Consider the following 25004-nt stretch of genomic DNA (forward strand, 5'->3'; position numbering starts at 1 on the left):
GTTAATAATCATCTTATGTAAATAAATTTGTAAATATTGTAAAGGGTGTTGATTTGTTCTGATGGTTACTGTCGCCGGTACGGCCTTTCCTGTCACAGTTTTGACTTTCTGAATTTGCCAAAAATACGTGTATTCTTGATATGTACGAACAACTAACTGACTTTAAGATATAAAGCTTGCCGTGTTATAAAGAACTAGAAACAAGTGTAACTTGTATGGATTTTGTACCATGTATACTCACAGGCTTGTCTTTAGTTGTCACACACAAGCAATATATCTGTATGACCTTAGACGTCACGTCATGTTTAAATGGTCGTTTGTATGATATACCAAAAACAGAGCTATTTTGAAGGTGTGTCGCATAAATAGGCAGTGCTTGATGTTAATATAGATACATTCAAGACATTAAATTTCGCGTTGCCATTTTATGTTGCAGTTGCAGTACATTCATTGACTGGGTATAGAACAGAAATGTATTAATGTTATAAATAAGATAATACCAGCACCTAGCGGCGCGCATCCATTAAACAGTTCAATGGAGTTCAAGTCATAAACGTATTTTTTATATTTATGTTGGTTCTTTGTAGGCCACATGGTAATATGGCTTGCACGTGATATTTCATAGTCATAACAACAAACAGTAAGTTTGATTCCACGTTAATTCTTACAATGACCTAGTTACACGTTTATCGCGCGGACTATTTTTTTGAAAATTGTTATTGAAGGTCTTCAGTAAGAAACAAAGTTTAAAATTATGTTTAACTGAATACTTCATCAAAAGAACGTTTTTTCCTATAATGATTTACAAAGTCACAATTACCTGAAATTTCACTTTATTTTGATTTCAGAATACGACTTCGATAGGCTGTTCCTTGAACGCCAAAATCCAGTAAAAGCAATTTATTTACAGTATTTTGTATAATATTATACTTTTGAATATTTACCAGGCTTGAATTTTTTGACAAGCGAGCGTAATGGTAACCTGTCATTTCGTTTATTTTTCATTCCCGTTTTTTGAGATCTAGATACCTGAACAAGTTGATCTAGTAAGTTGATCATGATAATCCTCTCCTGACTAAAAACTCAGGAATTGCAGACGCATGTATCAGTTTCATTTTAACATATTCCTCATTTCCTTTGAAAGTACATACACATGTAGATACCATGATTTTAACCTTTTATACAGATGATAATTAAATTATCAAAGCATACGTTGTGTAATATTTAGTTATTGTCAGCAAGAATTATTCGAGTTCCCAATGTCCTGCATTTAATTTATAATCTTTTTTTTTCCGTTGTGCCGATTATCTAATCGATGTAGATTTAGACTGTCGTCAGCGTACATATTTAGATTTAATGTTGAAAATCGTTTCAATAAAAAGTAATAGCGAACTGTGTGGGACACAAGATTTTCTTGGACCAATTTTTAAATAAGCTTTGACAAACTAGATCCTATATATACTTTCAGAGGTCCAAATTTGTTGAATTCTTTTAAACCATTGCTTGGTGAATCAACAACATAAATGAATAAATCTAACATGGAGACGAAGCAGACGACATGTAAATTATGAATGTACCCACCCATAACTGATAAGACGCATTGATTTTGCACAGAACTTATTTAACGAATCAAAAGTTAACGTCATGCGTGTAAAACAGCATTTGAAGGCAATACGAAAAGGTAACTATCTCGTGCCAATATACAAAACAGCTGTTCAGTAGAAACTGGTAAAGCAATATTATATTGCAGTGATATCTTCAATTAATATTATTGTTGTTTTTTTTCAAAAGTTTATATTTTTTAAGTTTGAAACGACAATAGGATTTTTCTCAACATTTGTCAAACAATAAATGGGGACTTTACGTAGTGGAAATGTAGGTTTGTTTGTTTGTTTTGGGTTTAACGCCGTTTTTCAACCGTATTTCAGTTATGTAACGTTGGACAGTTAATCTAACCAATGTTACTGGATTCTGTACTAGTAGATACCTGTTGACCATAAGTAACTGCCAACTTCCCCACATGAATCAGAGGTGGAGGACGAATGATGTCAGACAAAATGTCTTTTATCAAATCGTCACGGAGATCGAACTCACGACCCCGCGGTCCATAGATCTGCGTTGTTCCTACTGAGCTAAGCGGGCGGGCTGCAAATATAGGTAACAGGAAATGTGACGAAAAGTAAAATGATAAAACGTCATAATTTTGTAGAAATTTATATTCTTATTATCCTTTTCATGGTAGCAGCAATGCATTTCTTTTTCCAACAAGAGCATTACATAGAGATGTTTTCATTGTAGGCTATTGCTAAAACACTACAAAATTACTGACAAAGAAACGATTTTCATCCATATTTTTCAGTTAATACTTTTCTCGTTGTGCAATAGATCATGTCCCGTCAGAGAATGATAAAGCGTGTGGAATGCATCTAAAAGATCCAATATGCATAAACAAGTGATTCAAAAGACATTAAGAATGTTACAGTTTAACGTAAACATGTTTTGTGAATAAATGATTGAAGACGGCGCCGCTCTTAGCGTTAACAGCAATATCATGCAAATAAGAAAACTATGTTTGGCACGTTATCTTGGTACCTATTTGAGTTTCTTGTTACAAAGAAATTTAAAGCAATGCAATGTCTGTAGCTTTAAGTGAATTTCGCCTATTTCTTTTACACTTTTGAACATAATGACTGCTTTACAGTCATGAATCACGCACACTTTATCGACTAGATATATTTCATATAATTGGAATTCAAAACAATATTTTGATACACGCACAATGTAAAAAAAATATCTCAGTAATATAACATTTCCATCAAAACATAAGTGGAAATCAAAAACGAAACAATTGAAAATTGCTCGTTAACATTAAGTTTGTTTACGTAATGAATTAAATGTCTTTTTTTCATAATTCCAAAATATTGTTCGCCATGATGCAAATAATGATGCATGCAAATCTGTGAAAAATATTACTACCGTGCAAATCCATATACTACTTCATGTTCTACATGTTATGAAACGACAGATAACTTTGTAAAACATTTTCCTTCATTTTATATTGGATATTCATTGAATTGAAATAATTTGCGGGCTAAAAGCTTTATGATTTGAATGATCTTCCCTCTGCTCCACAACGAAACAACAGATGCAGTTGCCATCAGAATGTCGCAGATTATGAGAATACAGAAGGTTGCAGAAAGCTTAACATTTTATCTATCATAACTTGAACACAACACATAATTTTGTTTGATCAACAATATACCATACATTTAACCTACATTAAACATGTCAATATACAATATATTGCTGTGAAAAATGCAGTGTTTGTACTTGCAACAGTTCCTATACCACGACTACCTGATGATGTCAGTAAGATGTATTTTCTTATTTTGACATGTAAAGTACATGAAATTTAGAACAAGTTAATGTAATCGTATAAGTTGGCCAAATCCAATGAGCAGACTTACAAATAGACATATACAAGTGTATATATTGCATCACTCCAAATTATTCATTAAACAAATTAACTGTAATAGCATTTTTAACATTTCTAAAAAATAATATTTAAGGAAAGCAGTTTTAGATAGAATGTGCTATAATTCAAGAATCGATTTCGAATGAATAATTAATAATTATCATGTATTGTCACACCTTTGTTTACTGCTGTGTCAAACCTTTGTTTACTGCTGTGTCTCACCTTTGTTTACTGCTGTGTCACACCTTTGTTTACTGCTGTGTCACACCTTTGTTTACTGCTGTGTCACACCTTTGTTTAGTGCTTTGTTTACTGCTGTGTCACACCTTTGTTTACTGCTGTGTCACACCTTTGTTTAGTGCTGTGTCACACCTTTGTTTACTGATGTGTCTCACCTTTGTTTACTGCTGTGTCACACCTTTGTTTACTGCTGTGTCTCACCTTTGTTTAGTGCTGATTAAACGGAAGAATAAGTTTGTTTTATGCTTTATAAGCCTAAAAGCCAATTGAATTGGAAATGATAACGAATTGAGTACTGGCCCCAATTTCACGAAAAAAAACCAAACCCAAGTTATTGCTTAGCTAAATCTGTTGTTTTAAATGCTTGTTTTTGCCCTTTATGCGTCTTCAATGTTGACTTTTTCATCTATATCAGACCAGCACATGACTATTTCATAGATTAAAGCACAACAATTCTAAATTTTACAGAAAATGAAGTATAAAAGTAAGAAACATGCTTAAGCAAATACTTAATTTCGTTATATCGTGCTTAAATAGAAATATCATATTTGCGTGACTGAAATAAGTATTGCAGACAAAAACTAATAACCATAGTTTAATTTAGCTATAAAAACATTGGTATAGAAAAAATTAACATTAAATAACAATAGCTTAAGCAATGGCACAATTTTAAAATAACAGACTTAACTGAGTAATTACTTAAGTTTTTTTTTCGTGAAATTGGGGCCTTGATGACGTAATTGCGCAATAATATTACTACAGATGTGAACGCGAGACCTGTGGCTGTGCTTATAGGTTAAGAATTCATGACAGTACAAAGTATACACATACTATATAAACATTTGGCAGGTAGTTCAGTTCAATTTAGTGTCAGTTTCTAAGGCCATACCAAATTGATTAGTAGTTCTTCGGAAAATTTTCAAAAAAAAAATAGGAGCGAGCGAGCGAAATTTTTTTTTTTTTTTTTTTCTCAATTTTGATTTTTTCAGAGGCGGGATGCTTTTACATGGAGCGAGCGGGTATTTTTTTTTTTTGCAGTTATGATTATACATGAAGTTAACATTTCTTTAAGAATAACACAGAACTTAAACATTTACAGTGTGACTAAGACAGTAGATAGCTTTTTCTGTATGTTTTTAAAGACTAACATGAATGGTTTTGCAAATAAATTCTTGCTAAAACTCACTGAATCACTTGTTTTTATTTTGTATTTATAATTACTGAGGGACGAGTGTCTTATTTTTAATTTTGATTGTTCTACATTAATCTGAAGGCGTGCCCATTTAACGGCAGAGGATGAGGAATATTTAAGACAAAACAGGCACCCAAGTGGAATAACATATCTTCTGAAACCCAGTTAGATGGCTTCGACACTGAGCAACTTTGTGCCCCTAGTGAAACTCCAAACGGTAGAGGTGAGGGGAAAGTAATAAATCACTTGAACCAATGAGACCAAACGGAGTTGGGCACACAAATGCTCCGACATTTCTCGAATCCATTGAATAATTTCTTAACAGATAAGCTTAGCTAAGTTTTGTGGTAGAGGTTCATTTCAGTCAAAAATGATTAACAGACGGACAAAAAATGATCCCAATATGGCCACTCTTTAAAAGTGTTATTTGTTGTGCTTTGATTGACCAAAAATTTCGAGTTGGGAAGTTCTGTTTTTCAGATTCTTTCTTTCAATCAATTCACAGCCAATTAATATACAAACAGGGAAAATTGGGGTTACAATACGACAGAAATTATTTTTTATATCTACACAACTTATTTGAAAAGCTAAACATTTTTTAAAAATAGATATATATGCATTTTGATAGAATATCTGACTGCCGTACTAAAGAAGTTACGTTCAAAACGATTTGGGCCCGAGACAATTAATGTGATGGATCAGTCTGGATCTGTGAACAAACTTTTTTTTTCAAGAAAGCACTGGCTTTGGCTCTAGATCTAAAATATTAAACTTAACACACTGATAACAAATGGTTTGAAAACTTTATCTGAACAATATTTCTATGTTTAATCCAAATATTTTCAAGTTGAATCCCCGTGGCCGTGCACGTCTACAAGTCGGGCTTTGTTCTTTTCACTGTATAATTTGAACAATCGTAGAACGTGCATACTTCATCACCTACCGGCACATCGAAGGTCATGTGTGGCACTAGCACAGACACTCCAGGTTTAAAACAAATGATGAACAACACCATAATTCCTGACTTTTTGAGTTTGTGTCATCAGCTACATGTATTACGAACGCATGGATTCCGATCAATATCACTTTGACGCATTAAAACAGCGATAAAACCTGTTTACCGTTATCATTCCGGACCGCGTAATCAGAAAAAAAATTTTTTTTTCGGCGATTTTTATGTACGTGCGGGCGGGTGAATTTTTTTTCTTTTTCTCGGGAATGAAATCATTGATGCGGTAGTTCCGACGAACGACAAATCAATTTGGTATGGCCTAAGTGAGACAGGCTTTACATGCCATAGATCCTGAACAAAAGTACACTGTTATAGCTCCACATAAGAAAATTTGCAGAAATACATAGGACGACAAAAGTGTTACTAATGATAGAAATGTTGCCTTTACTTAAAATGTGTATGACATCGTTTACTGCTTGATTTATTTGGAATAATATGAAAGAGTCCGAGCTTAAAGTCTAGATTTGGTAAGAACCATCTGATGTTAAAATAAAATGAAGAGAGTAAGTACTTAAAACGTCTGGACTACCAACATCTAGACACTACGGCAAGGTATCTGTTTTATGCTCTTCAAAACAAAAGTATGTAGTAAGTATGCAGAGACAGTGTGAACTAAAAACAAAACATTTGAATGAATTTGCATTTGATTCCTCTTCATGCTCATAATACTGCATCTTTATGGAAAGTTTATGCGGAAAGGCATTCTTAATAAGCCTAGTCGGAAGATAAATTGGATTTTTTTTTCATAGTGAAAAGACTTAGATCCTGTAACACTTTTTATTATAAAATTGGAAAGATTCTAGAAAAACGAGATAATTATATAAATTTAATAAGATGGCATCGATCATTGTTTACAAGGACAAATGTTAGAGTAATTTTATCTTAATAAAGAGGAAAATTAAAAAGAAAAACCTGTTATTCTGTAGTTACACAAAATATCTGACGACAGTTGTAACTTTCTTTCTTTCATCCAAATGCTTGATTGTGAGTTGATTGTACAGCTAAAGTGCATGTAAAATCGCAGTCTACTTTCTCAGCATATATCCTAATTAAAATTTCTAATGTCCCACTTGACGTATTTTGCGATATCGCTCTTAGCTATACCAGTATAGATTTATAAAATTTGTTAAATCTTTAGATAAACGATATCAAATTTTCATCAACATCATTTTGTTAGAAAGATATTCAGTGCTCATCTTTCACGTAAATATTTTATCTTTAGATAATTATTTCAAATATAGATGATAATTCTAAGATTTATTTAACTTTACTAACATATTCAATTAAATTGTGTGTAAAGAGTTACTACACTCACAATTAAGTGCCATGCAGTTACTACAGTTAACTGTGTTAAAAAACTTCCAGTTTTATAGTGGTAGTAAACATTTTTATTATTAAATCTATATTTATTGTCCTTTCCATTGGTCTAGCAGCGCCGTAGCCACACTGAGGCAAACCGAGGCTGCTGCCTTAGTTAAAATTTGAGGAGCCAAAAAAGAAATAAAATGAGTATATAGTAGGCCTATCACAATCATGAAAAATTCAGTTATAAAAGTTCAAAAAGTTATTAATATCCATAGAATATATCAGAAATAATTTGCCTCATTAGATCCTTGAGGCAAGGTGAGGTATAAATCCTAGCAGTCATATTGATAAACTTGCTAGGCCCGGATCCAGGCCCATGCCCCCACTACCCTTCCCCAAACCCCAGTTGACTGAGAAGTGACCTTTACTCATCAAAGTTAAACCCGATTGTTTATTATTATTATAATCAAATTTAAATATAAAAAACGCACCAGAGGCCACTATTTCGAACCGATATTTCAATATTTTCCAATGGAAGAGCCCCCTGACCCACTAAAATGAGGTGGTATCACCATACCTCAAAATGTAGACCAAAAAATGCACCGGAGACAACCACTTCATAACTGTATTTCACTTTTCTTTTCCAGGGGGAGAGCCACTTGACCCCCCACCCCCTCCCCTAACATAAGAGTGTTCCCCATTCAGTACTTAAACATTTACACCAAACAATGCACCATAGGCCTCTATTTTATATATGTATTTCAAAATTTTCTAGGAAGAGAGCCCCTACTGACCCCACTAAAATGATGGGGGGAACTCCCTGAACCCCACCTCTAAAAATGAGGGGTTTCCCCCTACATTACCTCAAAATTAAGACAAAAAAATGCACCACAGACCACCCTTTCGGATGTTTTTCAAAATTTTCCAGGAAGAGAGCCCTCTTGCCCCACTAACGTGAGGAGAAAATTCCCACCATTCCTTAAAATTTAGACCGAAAAATTCACAAGAGGCCATCATTTCATACCTGTATTTCAAAATTTTCCCTCATGTTCCCCTGACACCCGCTCCCCCTGACATGGGCAGAGCCCCCTCCCGTACCTGACCCCTCTCGGGCTATAAACTAATAACCTATTAGTAAACTGAAAAAAAATGCATATTCTTGTATGTCTTTGATGCCTTTATTTATTGCCTTTAATTACAAAAATGATTTCATCCGGCCATATAAGACTAGGATAATTCCCCAATTATCCTTGTTTTCAATATAATTGTTTTCTTAAAATATGTATATGTATAAAAACTGTGATATATAATAGGGCTAAAAAGACGATTTTTACTGTGATATAACACAGTCTGAATGGGCCACAGAACGCATCAGAAACTTCTTGGGGACAAAAATTCCAGGGATGCCCTTAGTCTGTTACACTGATCTGTCTAGCAATACAGAGGTTAGTATATATTATAAACGCGTGGAAGAGTCTAGTTATGCCCTCGGATCCCCCTAGATTGCCTCGGTTAAAATTAGCCTCTGGCTACGGCACTGTCTAGATGTAGTCACATGATCAATGATAAAAAGTCGTATTGACTCGAAGGCGGAGTCAAAAACATGTATTGACCTCCAGTTGTGACGTCATCACGGTTTGACGTCAAAACAGTGCGACGTCGTACACAATTTACCACGAAAAAATTACCAAAGGCAGCAGATATTATACAATTATTGCCTTTTGGTGAGGTCGATATGTGGATTTATCGACCTGATAAAAGCGATATCGACCAAGGGCGCAGCCCGAGTTTGATATCGCTTTTATAAGGTCGATAAATCCACATATCGACCGAACTTAAAAGGCAACAATTGTTTCATTATTTAATCCAGCCTACTCATAAGTATAAACATTAAATACAAGTATCTGTAGCCTTTGGTCATTTTTTGTGGTAAATTGTCCTCGGTCGATATCGCTTTTCTCAGGTCGATAAATCCACATATCGACCTCACCAAAAGGCAATAATTGTATAATACTGTGTTTAGCTACATGTATTTACATGTATGTATCTAAGTATGTCCAGCCCCATCCATAATCACTTATAACCCCAAGGTAATATATCACTCCACTTGGTCTTGCAAATTGAACAAGTAACATATGGCCGTACAGTGACAAGAAGTGGGGACACCAGTGTCCTATTGACGCACATCTAGTGTAAGTTAACAGGTTAATCAGGGTATATGACATTTCATCATTTGCATAACGAAATCTGCATGACCATACAACAGCACACAAATGAAAGCATAGGACACAGTACAAAGCAAAATAATAGCAAGGTATATTCCTTACTGTCGTTATGACAGAAAATAAATACGCTCCCAAAGGCAGGCTTTGCGGACATCTGTTATACAATGCATGTACAATTTAATGGATTCTTTGATCCCAAAGCATAAGAAATATGACAGCACTTCTGCTTTTTCCAGCAATACAAAATTTAAGGGCATTAGATAAGTCGAATGGGTTTTAAACGCCAGTATTTCACATTAAAATAAATGGAAGTCTTCAAAGTATTAAATCTAATACTTTGGTGTAATGTAAAACGAATATAGAAATTCTTCTTATGTAGATATAATTATGTCTTTTTGACTGAAAGAGTGAAACAACTTAAATCGATAAACAGCTTCATAATAAGCATTCAAATACCTTTATTGTCTTCCGTGGGGAATTATGATAATTCCAAAATAGCTGCATCAGTTAATTGGCATTTCATAGGGAAGTGTTCCTGAAATTCTGACTAAACACCTGAAATTCAAGATGGGCACCCCACCTTTTGACCGAACAGCTAAAAACCCAAGGGTGCAGAGTTGCAAAAAAAAGCTTATAAAATGCAGGGGAAAGAAGGTTTAATGAGCTTCTTACAGTGGATTAGACATGAGTGTATCATTTCGAACCTCAAATGCGGATAAAAAGCAAAAAGACAAGAACGACCAATTATCACAGAAAGAACTCAAAGTGGCAATCGGATTCTTTATACAATTTTCTTCTATTCTAAAGTCCTGTTGTGCGAGTACTCTTCACAGAATGCTAAATTGCCTGATAATGATACGTAATCACACAGAAATTGGCGAGTTTAATTACTTATATACTGTCTTAAATAATACTAGAAATCACGAATCACGATACATAAAGATTTTAGTTATGCACGTTCGACTGCACCATTTGTCCGCCAGTCTGTTTACATGCAATCACCTGTGTAGTAAGATGGCATACAGACGACACAGGTGCGCACGTATTAGTTAGTACGTGCGCATGTTTAATTTATTACACGGCTTTCGCACATGCACGTGATAAGTAACACATGCATAAGCTATTGTATATATCTTTATCACAGTTTAGACATTATCAAAAATGTTACATGTCCGCACTGCATTTTTATGGTTATTTTATTTTAATTTTATGAAATGTATTTATAATATAATTTCAATTACGCACCATATGAAGCATAATATGGGTGGGTCTTTTAACTGAATAAATGTATTAAAACGGAAAGCCTATGACATTAAAATGATTTTATAAGACAAATATCGTCTAACCACTCGTAACACTGAATTTATAAAATCGGACCACTAAATATGCAGCATTTTAAATTTAAGAAATTTGCTATCCGTAGATTTTAGTAGATATATAATATTATTAACACATTGCTGAATTATACCTTTAAAATAGGTTAAGGTCTTTAGCTTCTTGATTGTAAGTAGTAAAGAATGATTGTTCTATTTGAAAAATGTGAGGCAATTTATTTACAGACCTTTACAGGAAACACAAAACAAATATGTAAAAATTTAATCATATCTGCCATTTCGTGTTAAAAAGTCATGAACAAATGGCTGCCCATCTGATATATTACTGAAGTATTCACAACTCTTTTTCTACATTTAATGATCTAAATGGGCCTTTTTGAAATAATAACTTTTAAACAATTTATAATAATGATTATAATATTAATAATAAACCCTTCTTGTAATGTAAGTAAGGTAACATATTAAGATATTAGGGCGTTCAGTTTAAAACAACAACATGCACTGGTTATACATAGTATACAAAAATAATAATCGTTAACAGATAATGCCATATGATAAATGCATCTTTATAAAATTTTGTTCGATTATAAAAATAACTGTAAAGATGGTGTTTGACTGGTTTCTCTATTATATTCCATGAATTATTCATCTTTTAAATTTCACTTTGTTGCAATAAAACAAAGTAACCACAAGAAGATAAAATAAAGGTATTATATAACATTTCTCTCCTTTCAAATTTACAATATAAATTGTTGTGCTGTATATTGTTACAATTTAAGAAATGCATTCCACTTTAAGTTTTCGTCTAGGAATAAACGCTGTTACGTTTTCAATTTTACTTCCTTTATTCTCATACCATCTGTATTCATATTCAATGTAGTCTCCTTTCTTACTATATACAAGTTGTCTTGACTACATTTTTTGCTATGTTGTTAGTTTTCACTTCGTATTTATGTATTTATATCCCCAACGTCTCTTAATTTCTCAACATCGTTGAATAGTTGATCATAGAACTTCGCCACCTGATATCCCCCGTTGATGTACTTGATAATAATGTACTTGCAGAATAAAGACAACGATTTGATCATAAACTCAATTTTGTATAAACCGTAAATTCATGTTTTATAAGATAAGATAGAAACTACCTTGATCTTGCTTACGATATTTCGTATTGATCGAACTCGAAACCATCCAAGTATGACCTTGACAGAAGAAAATATCGCTTCTGTGTGGAAGGCGTGTAATCGCTGACAGTTCTCTGCAGTTAACTGATAACGTTCCTCGGAGACAGAGAACGGCTGCAGTCATTGCTTTCTTTGTCTAATCATCAGGGGTTGACCGTACCCTTCGTGCGGTGATCAATCTCGCGACCTATCGATACATTTTCGAATATTTACCGCAGTATGAACGCTCATAAATATCAGTAGTATTAACAATGAGGTGCTGGGTGAAAAAAGTCAAACCAGATATAAAAAATGACTATACACAGCCAAATAACGCCTCTTTTTTTAGGGTGAAACACCATTGCTTACTTTGAAAGAAAAACAAACATTTTTTTTATTGGTAAAGTTCGACAGAATGTTAACGGAAGAATTCATCGTAAAGAATATGCCCCTAAATATTTTATGTTTCTAGTAACTGGTAAAATTGCTAGTGTTTATTAAATCATGTTTTTTGACAGGCTATCAATCAAAACGCCATTTAACGTCTCTGGTAACCTAAACATATGTTGCCAACATTGACATTCATTTTTGTATAACTGTAACATGTGTTGGACATATCACATTTGATACAGCAGTAGTGATTTTGTTAAATGAAAATGACTTCATTGTGCATAAAAACATTTAATTACTTTTTGTTCGATTACAGTATTTCAATGTTGTAGCGATTCAGTTCTGAAAGGAGGTTATTTGACAACCGTACGTCTGGTAAACGTTTACATATTTTGTTCGCAAATGGCTAAGAAATCTGTTTATGGCACATAAAAGTATGCATTCTAGCATGATTTAGTTCTTAGTTTCCAAACTGAAGACACGTAGAAAATAAAAAGCTCAAAATCAGGTTAGGAGCTGTGGAGAATTATCATAAGGTATATTGTGCACCCATAATTAGAGTACAATGTGTTTTTGATCACTAGGTTCAGATGTACTTTTATATACAATCAGCTTGATGTAGCCATATCTTCTGTATTTAATGCTCTAATGTAAAGATGATCACATTTTGACTGGCGTTGGGATTCTGAACGCGGCACATTTTGAAATCTTTAGGAATGTATTTTTATCTTTTAAATTGTAAATGCAGTAAAATGATAATTGCAGATGTATTTGAAATCAAAAACTTTGGCATACATATTGTATTTTAGAAACTGTATGGGTGAACATACAGGCTGGTTCTGGCTGAGGATGTTTGAGGGAATATCAAATGACAAAACTAAATGTACAATGTCAAGTTTTAAATGTGTTGTGTGTACTTAATCACCTTTTAATGATAATACATAAGGTCACTTAAACTGATCCTACAATGGCATTAAAAGACAGTCATATTGATATTTCTGTAAGTTTTCTTATAGATGAAAACCAAACAAGAACAAACTAGAATTGTGTCCATAGGACACGGATGCTCCCATACACTACGCAATTTCATATCAAGGTTCTTCAACTATTCAACTTTAAACCCATTCCTTCCAAGAGTATGAGGACTTGAACACACAAAATGTCTTCACTATACCCTAATAGCGAAATTAACAAAGGGCCATGATACTGGTCAAAATGGTCACAACCCATCCTTTATGGTCATATTCAGATAAGGTGGCGATTTTGAATCCATTCCTTCAAAAAGTATATAAGGGGTTGAACACATCAGATTTCTTCAATACGGCTTATTTTGTGAAATTAAGAAAGAGCCATAATTCTGGAAAACATAGCCACAGAATAAAGTCAATCATATATGGTTATTTTCACATCAAGGTACTTCATCTGTAAAACTTTAAAGCATATCCTTTCAATATTGATTTAGGAGTTGGACATAATATTTTTCTCTATATCCTATATCAAAGGGCCATAACTAGGGAAATTAGTCATCTGCACATCAAGCTTGTTCATCTATGAATGTTTAAATCAAATCAGATTAATAGTATTGGAAGGAGTTGGACACACAAGATTTCGGGACGTGTGTACGGTCGTGCGGACGTACAGACAACAAAAACGCTATATGCCCCCAAACATGGCGGCATAACAACAAGAAATATTTTAGAGAACATTACATACGCCTGATGCGTTTCATTCTGCATAGCGTGACAGTGTTAAATACTCTCTTGTCGTTTTTATTAAGTGCTGATGTCGTTTTCAAAGTGTTCACTGGTATGAGGGGAATATCGAATTTACCCAGTGATTGTTGTATAAAATTGAATTTATGAACCGAAATACAAGGAATCAAGAAAACACATTCTGTATTTTTCCAACAGTTAAATGGCCTCTATAAATGCAAAACAAGAATAAACGAAGTCACGAAAAGGTTTTATTTTTCATATACGTTTTTGGCTCTTGAACTGTCGTTATAAGTGTTACATTAAATGTACCAAAATAACCAAGGGATGGAATCTGACACCAGAGCAAATGTTATATTGTCAGTGCAAAACATGTTTGAACACTTAACCATGTTAAAATTGTTATCTGATTTCCAGATATAAAGGTTAGTGCTGTTGACGAGAGCTGTATTACATACCAATGTCGCCGACAGGATAAACACCATAGTACATAAAACCACCCGAAGAATATTTTCAGACATTTTTTTATCAATTATTCTAATATGCTTGTCTCTGTTAAAAGACCCTTACGCTAGAATTACGTCACGTTTACGTGCGGTGACGTCAAATGTTTTGTTGCGACCAAGAAAGAGCGCTTCTATATTTTATCTAGTGTTTGAAATTAAGGGCATATTAGAATCGAAATAATTTATAGCACAAGCGTGCTTTAACACTATTTATACACTCGGGTGGTAATACGTCGTTCAAATAATTTCACGAGGGCGTATAACCGCCCATCGTGCATAAACAGTGTAAAAGCACTCTTTTGTATAAATTATTTCTTAAATACACCATCAAGTTGAACTTGTAATTTAAAAACTATTGAATATTGATTTAGTTAGGCTCATGTTCATTGTATTTAAATTTCTTTTTTCACACACTGCACTTAGTTCTGCGTTGTTTATCCAGAATAATACTGGACACGAGTCTGTATGTGCCAGATAATTGAGTTCATGAAATTATACCTTAATGCAATACACTTTTATTGCATATGATAAAAAGTATGTTCGCTTGCGGTAAAGAAAGACGACATGAAGTAAAATAAATGATACTAGTTGAATTTATAATTTTGATGTTTCACTAGGTAATTGAAGTGTGCACGACTGATGACGGACGGACAAACGGACGACGGTCATCCTATTATACTATAAGCTCACTATAAGATAACTTTTGCAAAGCTTTGATTCAGGATTTTCAAAAAATGTGTCCACAAAAAATTGAAATGCTCGCATTCGCTTTTCAAACCTATCTTATCATGTTACATAGGGGGTATTTAACATACTGTATGATTTTTAAGACTTAAAGAATATGCAGATTAGAAATTACACACTGTTTTCCAAGGTGAAAGTGCCATACATTTGAATTGTTGCTCAATTTTCACTTACATTTTTCTATTGAATGGCTTCGTAATTTCTCTCAAGAAACTAGGGAAATCTTCCTTTATAATGGAATAAGTCATATTAAAATAAATCAAATACATGTAGCAGAGAAAATGCGGTCACTTTTGCACAAAAAACCTTAAAATGTTGTTACGTGTCAAAATCTAGGACATGACTTTAAACACCCCTTAAAACTTTATCAGTAATATTTATGTTCGAAAACACAATTGATTTGTCATTGATACACATACTAAGAGTCCAAAAACTTAATTTCATTCCTGTAACCAAAACTAACAAAAAGTGGTGGTTGTTGCTACCTTAAGAATTTCGAAAGAAAAATCTTTCATTCATAATGATTCTGTTCCTCGGAAATAAGAAGGTAGTAGGAGAAAAGATAGAGGCATGTTCAAGCTCCACAATGGACTATTTGAATAAATTGCAGAAAGATCCTGGAAATAGGGCGGATGATGTATACTGATGTATACTGTCCACCCTTGATGATACTGTAGCAACACTAATATCAGGCAAATTGAATGTTTTTTTCCTTCAGAAAATACGCCAGGGTGGTATGAAACGGAAACACTGCCTTCGAGAAGTAGTAATCTAATTGTATGAAACAGCAATTAACAAAATTTATGTTTGTAGAAAAGAATGATTTAGGATAAGACTATATTTAACAGTCGGAAATATAACGTAGTGATGTACATAAAAATTCGCAAAAGATCCGGTCATTTTGATAACTTTTATTTACATCGTAGCTTTATTTATCTTAATATTTTCAGATTCTCTCTTAAATTCTTCCTTTTCTTCAGTAGATTAAGCCATTGGTCTATGAGAAATTGTTGACACTATCACTGACGATATGACAATTGCTTATACAGTAGATTAAATCAATTACTATATTACAGCATGTTATTATACTAGAGTAGATTAAGTCATTGACCATATGACTGGTTGTTATTGGCCATACGGCAACTTTTTTAATCTATCATCGACGGTACAACTGTTTATCATTTTACAGTAGATTAAGGAGGTAGGTTACCTTGTTACCAGGGTAAATTCAAATTAGTTGAACCGCAGTGATTTTTTGTATTTCGTGTAATTAAATGTTTTAGCTGCTACAATCTCAGTTCCGTTTATCTCTGTCCCTTCAAGTACAATTTTTATCCAGGTCTGAAGTACATGACCCTCTTAGGGTATTTTATATAGAAAGAGAAGGAAAATGCGGATATTTAACACTTTCAGTGTATTTTGGTTTCATTGTTATCCGTAGAAGTCTGCATAATTAATAGTTTTACTAGTATGCGCATTAGCTTTCTAATAAAAGCTTAAAATGTATATGTCGCGGGGCTCGTGTTTCCATGGTAACGCATTTTCTCTCATTTTTTCAAGAATTATGTATGAAAACGGGGTTTTCGACGGCTTCAGTGCCATTCTGTTATTGACCAACATGGAATATTTGGGTAATATGATTAGCAAAATACCAAGAACTTTACATGGTACTGTGTTTTTCTTAAAGTTTAGAGTAACCATGGCAACAGAGATGTTTAAAATAGCTTATATGTTGCTTTTTATCTTAATTTCTTATAAAAAATATTATATAAAATTATCTTTCTTGTTAATGTAGCTTTAAAACATCTTATTTCTAACGTTAGTAATATTTTCGTATGAATTGCAGTTAATTTAACAAATTTCACAGCTTAAAATACTTACAGCAGTGCCCGTCGTCTGACATTTTTATTGAAAAATCGTTTTGCATGCTGCTATTATTCTCATGGATATTGTTGAAATGAAAATAAAAAGCCGAAGCTGTGTTCCTTAAATAGACCAGTGTCAACGCTTTTGAATTTTACAATTAGACATATAGGTCACGGGCTTCGTTTCCATGGTAACATCAATTTAATTCAAGACACCACAATTTTATACTGGAATTTGAACAATTTTAGAGCTCAGTTTTAGTATTTAAGTAACAAATTATCAACGGAAATTGGGAAATAGGTATAACAAATCAAACTGCCCAATTCTTATTTGTAAATGACCGTAATAAGTTACCTTTCAGCCAACTATATTCCCAATCACATCAGTTACTATCACACATTTTCTTACATTCCGCATAACATTTCAATATAATTACATAAAAGAAGCAAAATATTGATCATTTTTCAGAGCAAAAGACTAATAAAAAGTATTTCAGCAAATAATGACTGTTTAAAAATAGTTCAGATAAAGAAAAAGCACAGAATAACGTACTTTCAAAATAAAAGCCATTATTTTTGCGCGGTAACTGACACGTAACGTCCTGACGTCAATGACGTCATTTTAAGGCAACAATGTTTTGAAGCGTTTCTGCGGCAATTCATTCATTATTTCTGCATTATTAAACCATTAAACATAAGATTGGAGGCAGGTTCAAGATTTATTTCCAGAAGAATGGATATACAAACACATTTAGTTTGTCGTAAACATCGTCGTAAATCGTCACGTTAGCTTCCGGTTGGACATGCGCACTTACAAATATCAAGGTAACCTACCTCCTTAAGTCATTGAACCATATGCCAACTTGTTATCGCCTACAATTTTATTCGCTCACTGACCATATGAGCAATTGTTAACATAACGTAAAGGATTAAATGATTGACCTCATAACTAGTTTTCATATTAGATTAGATTCAATCTCTGATCATATGACAACCTGTTTTTATATAGTCAATTGAATCATTAATATTTAATGTAAACGTTTATCATGACATATCCAGAAAATTATATACTTGGTTGACAGTTTCGGTCGATTTCACCGACCTTCCTTAGAACTGTGACGACTTCCGGTTACGGACTGGTTCACTGCTGGACAGGTCAGAGTGAACTAATTGACCGTAAATGGTGCTAAGGGAGTAGGCCCCCTGATCCCTGTTCATCACTGGTTTGCTGCTCGCGATCCAGATGGATTTCTTCACTTGCCTAACTCTCTGGTTGTCCTCCCTATCGATTACTTTCGCCCCCTCCCAGTTAATTACATGGTTGGTTCTTGATGTGTGATCAGTTACTGCACTCTTGTTAAAAGTGTTCTCTGAGTTCTTTTTTTTTCTGATCTAGTGTAAATAGCTGGTACGTTTAAAGAGTCTTTCTTGTGCTCTGATAATCTCGTTACAAACTTTCTACCAGTTTCTCCAACATACACACTTTCACAGTTCTTGCAACTGATGCTGTATACACACCCACAGATGTTTTCTGGGCTGACTTTATCCTTGGGATGCACTAGTAAATTTCTAAGAGTTTGGTGGGGGCGCATTGCTGTTGATATGCCATATTTCCTATATATTCTACTCACTGTCTCTGACACTGTTTGTACATAGGCCAGAACTACCATACCTCTGCTCTTTTCCTCCGAGTCCTTTTAACCTTTCCCTTCTTCTTTTCCGGTTTGTTTTTAATACCTTTCGCCCTTAGTACCATTTAGCAGTGAACCAGTCCGTAACCGGAAGTCGTCACAGTTCTGAGGAAGGTCGGTGAAATCGACCGAAACTGTCAATCAGGTATACAATTTTCTGGATATGTCATGATAAACGTTTACATAAACTACGTCTACTATCCTATCCTCATTAACGATGAATCATTAATAATTTGACAACTCGATATCATATTACAAAAGATTCAGTCATTGACCATAAGACAACGTGTTATCATTCTGTAGAAGTTTCAGTCATTGACCTGTCCGTCTACGGTGGATTCAAGCATTGACCATTTGGCTTGAGTATCATTTATTATGACACTGTCATTGTCCTATTTACAATCTTTAAATTAGAAATAATTCTATATTTTACTTCTTGTAACCATTCTACAGTAGATCATTTGGCCAGTCAGTTGAATAAAACTGTTATTGATCAACAGGGGTGCCGCCTCCTCCCTACGTACAATTGTACAAATATTAGTTCTAAACTGCAAAATGCAGAAAATGATATTTAGTAAGAACACTGTTTAAGGGGAGTTGCGGGGATAAGGGTAAAGACAGGAAGTTAAATGCAAGCGCAAGTCTTTATCATTTGGAATTCTGTTTTATTCTTTTCTATTTTACTCACTTGCAATACATTTTGATCTTTTCTGTTTTCTTTCTTACTGATCTGTCTTATGTGTTTTAAGAATGGCATTTTGCAAATATATATGTCGTTTTCATGCAAACAGATCATTTACTATATATTTGGTTCCTCTAATTCTTTAAAATAATTTAAACTTCAAAGTCAGCTCCGAAGTCCGCGTTGATTAAGTCGGTAGAATACCTTAACATTTGTATGTACTCGTGCCCAACCGGAGGATTTACGACAACGTTTACGACAAACTAGTCTAAAACAAATTCTGAGCATTTTTTATTAGAGCTATTTTTAAACAGCCATTAATTGCCGAAATGTTTTATGAATCTTTCGATTTGAAATTTGATCAATATTTTGCGATTTTAATGTGCTTACATTGAAATGGTATGCGGAATGTGAGAAAAAAGATGATCGTAGCTGATGTTATTGGGAATATAGTTGAGTGCAAGATTACTGATATCGGCCATTTTCAAATAAAACGTCTACGGATAATAGTGAAACCAAAATACAATGAAAAGTGTTAAATATTCGTATTTTCCTTCTTCTACCTTTAGAGGATCATATGCTTCAAACCTGGATAAAATTGTAATTGAAGGGACAGTGATAAACGAAATTGACACCGTAGCAGCTAAAACATTAAATTACACGAACTACAATAAATTGCTACGGTTTGAGTAATTTGAATCTACCCTGGTGACGAGGTATACTACCTGCGTAAGAACTTTTATTAGGTCATTTTTTTTGTATTGTCATAAGCACTATAGGTTTGGAACTATTTACAACACTTGATAGTTAACAGATGAGGAAGTATGAGGGGAACTATAACTTTTTCTTGCTTTTTGTCAGAATTATGGCCATTTTGTCCCAAGAAAGTTTGTATTTCTTTGTAAACATTTTTTTTTAAATATGTAAACGTTTCTTGAAACTGTAACGTATTACTCGTGATTATTATCAGTAGACGAATACGTAATCCAGTATCCATGTCTGTCTCCATCGGTTACATTTCAATGTAGTATGACCAACGTCAGCTTAGAAAGTTTGAATGTTTCGAAACGAGTTTTTCTATAATCCATTCCGCTTGAAAACTTTGTGGAGCTAAGCATAGGAACCTGTGTATCTATTTATAAGATGAATAAGAAGAAGAAAGGAATGTGTAAAATTGAGAAACAAATGGATAAAAATCATTGTACTACTGTTTGACTTCGGTCCAATATTATTAGGCCCTAAATGTTGTTAAATGTATGATTAATATAGTGGTATGTTGAATAGTTTTAAAATAATTATAGTACATACTTCTGTTTTCATATATAGTGAAACAAAATATAAGTATCACATATATATTTGCAGACTGTTTCAAAATGAATTCAACATCGAATGATTCAACATTACATCAGGAACAGCAAAGAATCGACATTTTTCAACTTCACAGAATTGCCGCCCCTGAATTACTAATAGTTGACAGAGTAATCACCCCTATATGGTACTTCATTGGCATCATTGGCAATATATTAAGTGCAAAAATATGGCTTTCTCAAAAAATGAGGCAGTCAAATTCGTCTGCAATATACCTCGGTGCAATTGCTGTTGTAGACCTAATATTCATCTTCTTGCACGTTTGGATGGAATTATTGCAAGCGTATGGAATAGGTTCCTTTAATCAGCCAGTTCTTTGCGAAGTGTTTAATGTATTGTTTCTGTGCCCACAGTATCTAGCACCACTTCTAATATTAGGCTTCACGTTTGAGAGGTTTATAGCAATCTGCTTCCCGTTCCTGAAGGAAAACTTCTGTTCTGTAAAAAAAGCTTTTATTGCTGTGAATATTCTCACTGTAATATCTTTACTCATCAGTTTGATGCAAGCCTATTTTTGGACATACGATGAACTGGGGGATGCGTGTGAAATAAAAGGGTATAAGGTAATTTTTTTTCTCTTTATATTTCATTAAATAACAAAACCATCTGTATGGTCATGTGAAAGAATTCGTGTGTGAACCTCAGATATTTAAACAGGTAATTATGGCAAATAAAAGCTATATTTTAATCCTGGCGGTAAAGAGGGACGCTGGCATGACTGTACATTATAACATTGTTATTTTTAAACAATAAAATTACAATACAATGGAACTTAAAACATCGATATTTCGTTTCACTTCTTTGCCGCGCTGCTCAAAACGTATATAGTCTAGAGACATTAAACTTAACATAAATGTTAATCAGCATTTCATATGGACAAGGGACATGGAACCTTGCAGACATATATTACCATACTATATATGTATATCTCTACCTTTTGTACTGATTTTTAAACATGTTTGGCATAATAAAACAAGAAAAAAATATTATTGTCAATGAAACTCACCAATGTGCTTAAATTACACTGTTTTAGCAGCAAAAATATCGTTGAAGTCAGTGACATCAATCAAATTACGGCTGTATTTTCTGACTTCGTTAAAATTACACCCGAATGCCCAAAATCGCACGTTGTGGCTAATATATGCTTAAAGTCATTAGCCTACATTCTCTTGTAATCATTGTTTTTTTTTGCCATTCATTTATGTTCTTTATACCAATATTGGCATATTTCCTGTATTCATAATAAATTCATGGAACATATATAAGTTACTTTGCAAATTACTTTTGAAATACGAAGTGCAATTTAGATGCCCGTGGGAACTATTACTTTATTTTCCCGCCCGTAGTAAAGTTCTCCGTGCCGAATAGACTGTCTTTGGTACCATTTTTCAATTGTCGATGGTATTTTTTTCATTTTGGAATAAGTTACTTGGCGTTAGTGTAACATAACATTTGATGATGATGATGATGATTAATATCGTTTTGCCTCAATAACATGCGTATACACCTTCAAATACATTCTAATACAGATATATATAACAAATTCGTCTCTCAAAATTGACGAATTTATTTTGCAATCGTCAATATAAATGAATGTTTCTCATTGCAGAGTTGGTGCAGCCGTTCTGCGCATGCGCGGAATTATCATCAAATGGAACGCACGGCAAAAATACTCGTTTTTTGCATGTCCGCACGCATTTAGTGTATAATGTGCATAATATACTGACTAAAGGTTAGGGTTAGAATCACCATGGTTACAAAATATATATATTTAAGGTGTTTTTGTTCAAATTTAGTTAATCCGGTATATACCGGAGTCTGTAATATATCACGGCCCAAATACAAGAAATGAGTCTATGAATTAATATTTTACCGGATTGTAAGTATACTTTAAGTTTACTTTAATTTTGGAAACGGTAATAAATTATTCTTTAAAAGAAAGATCGTAAATTTAGTCATACAAGGAGAACTGTGCTGCTGGCTGGTAACCTCGGCGCATGCGCAGACATAATCCATCATTCATAATCCACTTTTTCACACAATATGGGAAAAACTCTATGCTACATTAACCAAAACATACATGTTACGGTCAATTTATCATACCGAAATATATGAACTACTGCCCGAAGATGCCATTGTTGATTGTTTACATCCGGAGATTTTTTGACGTACGGGAAAGTCCGGGAAAATTAGTCTACTTTCAATTTCACATTCTAAAAATAGGTTTCGGTACTCCGTGGAAAATAAGCAATTACAAAGTAACGAAATGGAATTTGAATATGATAATTGTTATTTGCATTGTCTAAAACCATAAAGAAAATATAGACAAATGATAAAATTGCTTGCGATTCCATGGAAAGCAGCTTTAAGCAAAAGACTATCGAATAGGACATCAAAATCACCCATGTTCATAAAAATGCTGTTGTAAATTCAATATATGTTTTTGTAGAATTTGCATATATAGTTGACATTAACACAAAGTTCAATATTTTTGCAGAATACATTTTATACAATATGGACATGGGTTTCTGAAATGGTTATATTTGTCGCAGTTCCGCTGATCGTCCTGGTCTTCAATATACTTGTCATCAGAGAAATCAAGAAAATCAACAAGTTCCAGGCTTCATTTGGACACGACCAGATTCGAGGGTCTAATCAAACATCAACAGTCACTTTGTTGTCGGTTTCGTTCTATCTTATTTGTACTTTATTACCAGCAACAATAGTGTATGCCATGCAAATGAGTATTACAATGGGTAATCCAGGAACAAAACCAGCTGATTGGTCGAAAGATCCCACGTGGTCTACTTATCTGATTTATTACCATATTAGAAGAATTGTTGAGGAAATTTGCTTGTCAAATTACGCTTGTTATGTATTTATCTACTGTATCACAAGTGCGTATTTCAGAGCTGAAGTGCACAAATTATGGTGCTTAAGAAAAGCAGGAAAATATCTGGATTGCAAACAAACATCAGAGGAAAATAAAGTGTCTAGCACTAATTATTGTATTGTAAAAGGTAAAAGTATTGATAAAACAGTTCCAACTGATGTTTAGGCAATGGCGAAGTGCGTTCAGAAAGTTCAAGCCCTGTGGCATTTAAATATTGGGCTAAAAAGACAATTTTGCATGTTTTTAGAACGTAACTTGAAAAATATGTATTCAGAGTCAAGGAAATATTAAGGAAATATTAAGGAATTTTATCAGTTTCTGGTAACTACAGCAGCCTTACGTAACTGAAACCGGTGAAGCGAACTAAATTTACCAAGGTCTTATGACGTCGAACCATTCAGTGAGTCCTATGACAGATAACTCTTCAAAAACCTCTGGAAGTCAAGTACATTTGTACTTATAAATCCAAATGTATTTTTTAAACAATAGTCTGCCTCAAGAACAATGGATTTTTTACAATGAAGCTGAACAGTGTCTTTAAGCAAATAAATAAAAGTGAAACCGCTGTCGTTTATTTACAGGTATACACGTGACTTCATCGTGGGAAAGACATCATTCATAGGGAGAAAGAAGCATACAGACTATAAAATTATATATCATCGGAACTTAAGGTATTTGTTTCATAAAATTCGTCGTCCAAAGCAATAAAGTGCTAAAATATACATTGTATAAGAAATATCTCAGCGGTATAAATTCAATGTTCTTTCTGATGATCACATGAAAAGCAAAACGAGTTTTTGCTCAATTTTATCTGGCGTGTACCTTGTGTTTGCAAATGCACCTAATTCGCATATCAAACCACATTTATATATATATTATAACAAACTTATTCACCAGACAGAATAGCAATTAAAGAAATTTTTGCCGTAATGGTGTATTTCTCCAGTAAAATTAAAGTTCAGAAGTAATTACAATACCAGTACTTAAGCAAATCCTTCTATATATACATGTATTGGCCGGTGTCGATGTTCAAAATTTTACACCTTTGTAAAAATGTTGCAATTGTGAGAAACGCAGTATATTCTTTCGTTTGGACTATGTCATACTCATAATGAAAAAAAAAAAAAAGAAAAAAACACAACGGAAGTATTATCTCACTTGTAGTCTTCACTTAACCATATTTTCAACTTTTTAATCGCTAATCTAT

The 25004-nt window shown here is 33.5% G+C and overlaps 1 protein-coding gene across 1 annotated transcript; it reads left to right on the plus strand.

Annotated features, from left to right (window-relative positions):
* Positions 1–20901: 20901 nt before the first annotated feature.
* Positions 20902–24797, plus strand: LOC123566579 (growth hormone secretagogue receptor type 1-like). The gene is made up of 2 exons (XM_045360823.2): positions 20902–21467; positions 23402–24797. The coding sequence occupies exons 1-2, from the start codon at positions 20910–20912 to the stop codon at positions 23960–23962; spliced, it is 1119 nt and encodes a 372-aa protein (XP_045216758.1). The 5' UTR covers positions 20902–20909; the 3' UTR covers positions 23963–24797.
* The last annotated feature ends 207 nt before the right edge of the window (positions 24798–25004 follow it).

This window comes from Mercenaria mercenaria, chromosome 8 (genome assembly GCF_021730395.1).
Source record: "Mercenaria mercenaria strain notata chromosome 8, MADL_Memer_1, whole genome shotgun sequence".
Lineage (NCBI taxonomy): Eukaryota > Metazoa > Mollusca > Bivalvia > Venerida > Veneridae > Mercenaria > Mercenaria mercenaria.